The sequence below is a fragment of the Olea europaea genome, chromosome 20, assembly GCF_002742605.1.
Source record: "Olea europaea var. sylvestris chromosome 20, O_europaea_v1, whole genome shotgun sequence".
Classification (NCBI taxonomy): domain Eukaryota; kingdom Viridiplantae; phylum Streptophyta; class Magnoliopsida; order Lamiales; family Oleaceae; genus Olea; species Olea europaea.
Window position 1 is genome coordinate 522761 of NC_036256.1, and position 7431 is coordinate 530191.

The window sequence follows — 7431 nt, forward strand, 5'->3', positions numbered from 1 at the left end:
CGAAGTACTGTTCCAGATATGCAAGCTGCTAAGCATTCATAATGCTTAAAATGAGCACACTGGCCACATCTCAGAGCACAGAAAGTAATGCTTAAACATATTTTTCAGGTAAGAACTGTACCATGTAGGTTTTTGCTGGAGTTATAAGTGACATGACACGCTTGGTCTCACAGGTCAACTTCAGTAAATCAGCATCAATCTCTACGAGGTTCCATCTGCAAAATCACAAATATGTAGGAAAGGCAAAAGATGATGATCATTCTGGTGGGGTAGGTTGAGTAACATGACAGCAAATGAGTAAAAAAAGACAATCAGGAGTACTGTGTAATATCGGCAATGATCTGAGAAGCAAATAACACTAGGAAAGGCAAGTTAGAAAAGCAAATATTTCTAAAAGCTTCCCAACTCAATCAGAAACTGGGACCCATTTGAATGATCCTAGAACACTCCAAACCGAATAATTACGACTAACTAGTGCACTTCCCTGAAATCTATCTGACTTGGGATACTAAACAGTGATAACATCTGACTCAAGCAAAAACTAAACCGCATACCTCCTTAATGGTGCATTCTTTTGAAGTTCTTTCAATCCTGCCCTGGCTGAGATTCTATCAGGAGCAGACTCGCCATCAAAGCTTACATTAAGCAGATCAATTTCATCTGCAAGTCACAGAATTGAAAAAGATGACAGCATTAAATGAAACTTCTACCAAAGGAAGAATTATCAAACAGCTAAAACAGGTAGAGATGTTCTCCAAGTGAAATATAACTCTATACTATTAAAGTTCAAAATTCTAACAAGGCACTGTTTGGTAGCAGGTAGGATCAGGGCAAAGTGAAAAACAGACCAACTTTCATGGATGGGAATACTTACATTCAGGATCAATGCACTGATGCAGTAATGCTGCAATAATCATAGAATCCAAACCCCCAGAAAAAAGAACTGCCACTGGAGCATATCTCTCTTGTCTATGGTCGATTGGAAAAGCCTAGGCATTTATTGAAAAATTGAAAGAATAGTCAAGCCAGCTACTTAAAAACAAAGAAAGAAGAACCAAATTGAATCTGAAGGAAAAATGGAAATTGAGTGTTTTCATTAACAAAAAGCAGCCAGTTCAAGTTAAATTTACTTCAAAAAATTCAATAACGTTCTACTTTCGACTGTGCTGTATAATACCTTAAAAGTAAATCTATGTACAAAAGCTTAATCTTTGACTTTTTAAGAAAACAAAATAAATACTTATTTGACTTCTGATACAATCATATGAATAATCCAGCAGATCCATTGAAGATCATGTTCAAACCTTGAATATTTTATATAAGGAGGTGCGTCGCATTACAGATTCTCTCAGAGCAATCAGCACTTTCTGAGACGTAGGCAAAGGCGTAATTTGTAAAGACCCTGTAGAAAAATAAAAGAGTGGAATTGCAATTAAAATAATTTTAACCTCGTATAATCAGAAGTTAGTAAAAGAGAAATCAAATTGTTGGTGGAGACAACTAAAATTTGACAATTCCATTAATGTCAAAGCCCAAAAAATAAAAATAAAAAAAGCTGCATGTTGTTTGAACTGCCTCATGGTATTGATGCTGACCTAATTCAGACGAAAGAGATGAAAGCCTGTCATTTTGGCTGATGGATACTTTTCCAAAGGAAGCACTTGAATCCTCAAGTTTGGGTTGTATAGCAGTTCTCTCCCATGTGATAAGTTCTTTTAGCTCAGAATCAGTCCACTCATGTTTCTGAACTTTGCCAATCAGATATTCATCCATGTCTGGGGAGCCTACAGAGACACTGTATACACCACATGACAGCTCTTCCCAGAAATTAAAGTCAAGCATTCCTTCATCGTCAAAATCTGGAAAAGAATGCAACGGGAGTGTTTGTAAAACAGATGAACTAAGCACAGAACATGGACAGAAAAAAAAGCACCATAAACTGGAGGAGCTTTGCCCAATAAGAATTGCTACAAGAAAATGTACAAAATAATTCAAACTTACAATGAAGCAACATTCATTCAAATATGGTCAGAAACATCATTTGTTTGACTATCAATAAATTATTTCACCAATAAATTTAAGACAAACACCAAATCCATTATTCTGGGTTTTTCCTAAGATGGAACAAGAACCACAAGGAAGTTATATGCAAAATAAAGAACATCCTCAAGACCATTTTTATATTTGGAAAGAGAATTTAGGTAAAAGTTGAAACTACGGGAGATTTCAACATTTTTCCAACTATACCAGTTGCTGGCCGGGATGAATTGATATTCAAGGTCCTATATTTTTCAAGTTGGAACCCTTCTTGTTCCTTGGGTATGGAAGGAGAGAGAGAGGGAGGACAGATTTATCTACAATATATCAACTAAGAAAAAAGGCAACACACAGTCACTTCTTAGCACTGACAAGTTAATTTACCCTACATGGTATTTATATGTCTTTCGAGAATGAGCGACAAATAAAATCTAAAAGGAAAGACTAAGTGTCCACGGAGAAGTATGTACCATAACTCTGGTGCGAGGAAGGACATGATGACACAGAAGATAGCAAAAGCCTAGAATCATCTGGTGTTGGCCAATGTACTAGAAGACTCCGCCTCCCAAACGCATCTCGTCCAAACCACAAGGTTTTTGAACTATCCTACAAGCATCAATCAACTAAGTTAGAGTAACCAAATACAATGAACATGAAGCATCCCTTATTTCAGTATCATTTGAAATCATCACAGACAGAAACTTACCACACAAAGTTACCTGCCAATAAACCAAAGCCCATGGCCCCTTGACTTGTGAAAGAAGTTCTGGAACAGAATTTATTCTTCCTCCAGAAGGGCAAGAATATCTATTATTTTCATGGGAAACACAAGAACAGCACTGTTCCATAGATTGCATAAGAACCTCCGTGTCGTTGCTGTCACTGCTGAGATGAATTCCTCCAAATATTTCACCTTAGAATCATAGCATTAAGCCCACAAAAAGGGTAAATAATTTTCAACAAATGAGAAATACCGGAAACAAATTCAGCAAGCCATCAGCCCTCCAAATATTTTTTATGCTTTATTGTGAATATTAACAAAACATTGAAGAGTTTCTTCAAACTCTTGATCCAATCAGTATTCGTGTTCGAATCAACGGTTAGTGATCTCGTGTTCATTGTTCTTTACACTTTTGTCTACATGAGTTGGTATCAGAGCACAAAATTATTCCTAAGATTCTTGATAGAGACTGGATGTTGTTTGTGACGCCTGGGTGAGATTCAATACTAAAAGGACAAGACACAAATCTACCAACAAACCAATTTGTATGAGAAACATATGGATGAGTTGAATGCTCAAGAATAGGTATTGTTAGGTGCCATTAGAAGTTGCTATGAGATCGACACAACAGAGATGTGGGCCTAGGCGGCACGGCAACTTGTGTGGAATCAGTCATGTTGAAGGAGTCCAACGCTGATTATTATCCTTTCGTTCCTTTCAATCTCAAGCAAGATGCTGATTTAGGAGAAGATTATAACAATCCACTAATATTTTATGAGGAAACTGATGTCCAGATATACAAACAAATGGTCCAAGCACTTTGAGGCAATCTTAGTGACAGCAAATTTCAAAATCCCAGAGGATCAGGTGGGTAATCTTGTCAATGAAGAAATCAAATCAATTATCGAAAAGGACAAGTATGCCCAAAAAAATATTCAGAGGTGCCTTTTTGTCATTAGTATATTGAGGTAGTTAATATAGGGGGAGGGGAAATCAAATGGAGTTTGGGAAGGAAATGAACACAAATCGTGCAGTGATGGAAAACTTATCAAACTCAGCTGTAATTGTTAAGGTTTGTGGTGGAATTTTAGGTCTAGAAGCATGCTGGTGTTTGAAATCTTTCATTGCCTTGGAACCAGCCATTAAACAGGTTGGTGAAGCAGGCAGGGCATTGCTTTGGAAGCAGGTTGATGAGCACACTAGTGGCAACACTTCTTTATGCGACATACTAGATATTATGTTTAGTTTTTGAAGCTGGGTAATTGGCATGAGTTGAGGTGGACTAAGCATGCTCAAGGTTGTGCGGTGCCAATGGAATCTAAAAAGTGGTGGAGAAATTTTTTACGCGCCCAAATTTTTTTCTTACAACTAAACCAAAAATTTCAAATATAATGTAGAAGAATTCACTAAATGATTTACCAGACTTCAGATAAAATAGCGGTGCGAGATTCAAGGGTAAATCTTTTCCAGCCAGAGGAGAATGATGAAGTTTTTTTTTTTTTTTTTTATAACTTGCACTTTAAGTTAGGGATAATTTTGTCTTTTGCGGGTTTAGGGGATTTTTTTCTACTTAGCTGATCCATTTAAACACTTCACAGCCTATTGTTTTTTATGGTTAATTCTGAATATTAATAAAACATTGAAGAATATCTTCTAATTCTTGATCCAACTGGCACTTAAATCAACAGCTAGTAATCTTGTGTTCATATCCACTTATGTCTGCATATGCAGTATCGTGTCAAGTTAATGTCGGGTAAAAGACACAATCATTAAAAGAAGAAAATGTGTTTTTAATTTCAATTGGCAATGGAAGCTAGATGATTGATTGGAAATATGGATTAACTCAATTTTAGAATACATGAAAATAAGAAATAAAATATAATCCTCTCAACCCTTAAAGTTCAATTTAACTAATTTATCTAAAGACCAATATGTATACAGGCAGAAACTTAACTAACATGTCCGAATACCAATATGTATACGGGCAGAAATTAAACTTCAAATGATACAGAGTGCTTTTTAAGCTAAGGAAAATATCAACTTCAACCTTATATTTGATAAAACAATCCAAAATCGCATAAATAGATCATTGAAAATTTATTGCCAATTGATTTGACAAAAAAAAAGTTCATAATCATACCATTAAAAATTAGGACATTGCAAGATGCATCAACCAACGGCTGAACAACAGGATTCACTCCTCTAAGTTGCAATGTTGCACCAATAAATTGCAATTTCCCAAAAACTTCACTCCCAAATCCATCTTCTGCTGACCCTTCATTCTCAACAGAAGAAGATAAAGTACTGCAATCTTTTCCAATTTTGGGATGAAGTAAAATATTTCTCGTTCCTAAGCTGTCGGGGCCCCTCCTTTGCAGAGTTGCTTTTATGTCATCCTCTGAAAACAAAGGCTGGCATTTTAACATATAATTAGCTACAGAAAAAATAAAAATCAAAAATCAAATTCCAAATTTTGCAATAAAATTGAATATTGTTAGAAAAATTACGCAGTTCTGCGAAAATTGAGGGCACGTAGATGTTAAATTTGGGATCAAAAGTGATAAGTCGATCTTAATTCCACAGACAATCAGTGCTATTCCACACATCTCTATGCTCGTGTATTTTCTCTGTAAACCCTAGTTTCTCGCAATAAGCTTACGAGGAGGAGTGGGTGTCAAGGGTTTTTAGATGGTTTAATTTAAATAATAAAAAAGCATACGCCACCACCAAGACGCCTCCGTAGCATAGTGGTAGTGCGTTCGCTTCGTAAGCGAAAGGTCGCGAGTTCGATCCTCGCCGGGGGCTTTATTATATCTTTTGAAAAATTGCATCTTAGTCTCTAACCTATACACTTAATTTTAAAGGATGATGCTATGTATAAAAGAGTGTCAAGGGGGATGAACACCGTTATGGATATCGAATTATATACAAGTAACATACTCCAATTATAAATAGGTTCCCATTCTTTTCGGGAATATTTCCTCTCCAACGTCAATTTTTGCTTAGCACAATCCATTCTCGAACTTTCAAAAGAGTAAGAAAATTCATCATTCCATCCGGTTTGACGGTTAAAGCCACCTAAAATAACGAATTTGTCAAAATAAGCAAAAACAAAGCAACTAACAACTAACCTTTGTTTGAGCCTTATTCTTTTGGAAAAATACATTTTTTCAACAGTGTTTTGATATCATTTTAAGCATACATTCTTCAATAAAATAATATTACACGTAAATCTAAAAATTTTCTTTATTTTTTAACTACACATTTCTCATCAATACATTATTCAAAAACTCATTCTTTCCAAAAAGAAATGGGGCTCAAACAAGGGCTAAAAAAAAATAAAGTAAAAAAATGTAGCAAGAGTCCCAATTTTTTTCAAAAATAACAAATAGATCGTCAGCTTCCTCAAGAACTCCACCCTAATTCATACCATTCATGTAATCTGTTCACTTCTATTATAATCCCTATTTGAAAACCATCAAAATGAATTTTTTGGGGAAAATAAGTTTTGGAATAGTGATTTTTTGAAAAATGTGTGATTAAAATGTAGGAAAAATTCTATATTGACATGTAAAATATTTTATTGTAAGGGTATGATTCAAAATGATAAGTTATTTCCATTCGAGCGAGGTAATTATTTCAGTTCTGCCTTTTTGACACTATTAGTTGTCCAAATACCCTTCCTATCAACGTAACCATCCTCCGATAAGTAATTAAATTTGTGGGTCACATACGAACTACTTTTCCAAAAATTTAACCTCTTAAAATAATTGTTTCTCAAAAAAAGTACAGTGATTTGAGCCGCTCAAACATAGAGTCGTGATTTCCAACTATTATTGCCTCATGTAATGGCAATATGAAAGTCACCAGACAGTCAAACATAAAGTCGAAAATATCCAACTCTTCTTGCCTACTGTGATGGCACACCGTTCGAATAGGTTAGTTGATTTTGTATTTTTTTTCACTCTTTCTTGCGAAGGGACGCTGTGTATAAATCAACTAATTCTCATGTTTTCGACTATTACACAAAAGAAGAAAGTTTCGACGTTTTGTCGGATGTCGTACTGAGAAGCGACTAACCATATAGTGATTGTTGGGTACATAGTATTACGAATGCTTTGATTCACTTAAGCTATGTATATATCAAAATGAAGCAAAGGTAGCATTTCATTTTGCAGTGGCAGTCTGCTGCAGATTGCAGAATCACTATTATGATATTCTGATTGCAGTGTTTGAGGTTTCATTGCCTTGCTTACGTGTACTTTGTAAATACTCCGATCGGCAAAAGCGAATAAGTATAAGCAAAATTGACAGGTAAAATGAATTCAAAAACTCGACCCTGCTGGGGATCGAACCCAGAATATCTGGTTTCGTAGACCAGGACCTTATCCATTGGGCCACGGAGTCAATTCTTTTAATCAGGGCCTTATCGCGTTCGAATCGGTGACCTCTTGTCTGCAGTCAATTGCTCTACCACTGACCCTTTTGATGCTTTACGAATTAAATATTGTTACTCAACTTCAAGAAGCCTTTCCATTCCACTGGACTTTTTGTCATCTACTCCGTCTTGACTTATAGTAGAATCTCTGTACAGCTTCGAGCCTCAGAGTTTTCTGCAGAGTCCAATTTCCAGCTAGTTGTGGGGGGGGGGGGGGGGGGGGGTGGCTTTTTTT

At 35.8% G+C, this 7431-nt stretch overlaps 1 protein-coding gene and 2 non-coding genes across 3 annotated transcripts; 1 reads left to right on the top strand and 2 right to left on the bottom strand.

Moving 5' to 3' along the window:
• Positions 1-68: 68 nt before the first annotated feature.
• Positions 69-5430, bottom strand: LOC111369317 (asparagine synthetase domain-containing protein 1-like). Its single transcript, XM_022990790.1, has 9 exons — positions 5266-5430; positions 4899-5169; positions 2757-2950; positions 2508-2643; positions 1596-1859; positions 1305-1402; positions 875-989; positions 555-660; positions 69-215 (listed from the first exon to the last, which is right to left on the bottom strand). The coding sequence occupies exons 1-9, from the start codon at positions 5362-5364 to the stop codon at positions 92-94; spliced, it is 1407 nt and encodes a 468-aa protein (XP_022846558.1). The 5' UTR covers positions 5365-5430; the 3' UTR covers positions 69-91.
• A 61-nt stretch (positions 5431-5491) lies between these two features.
• On the top strand, positions 5492-5563 carry TRNAT-CGU. The gene has a single exon. It is a non-coding gene; the product is annotated as a tRNA-Thr (tRNA).
• Positions 5564-7092: 1529 nt separating this feature from the next.
• On the bottom strand, positions 7093-7165 carry TRNAR-ACG. Its single transcript has one exon. It is a non-coding gene; the product is annotated as a tRNA-Arg (tRNA).
• Between the last annotated feature and the right edge of the window lie 266 nt (positions 7166-7431).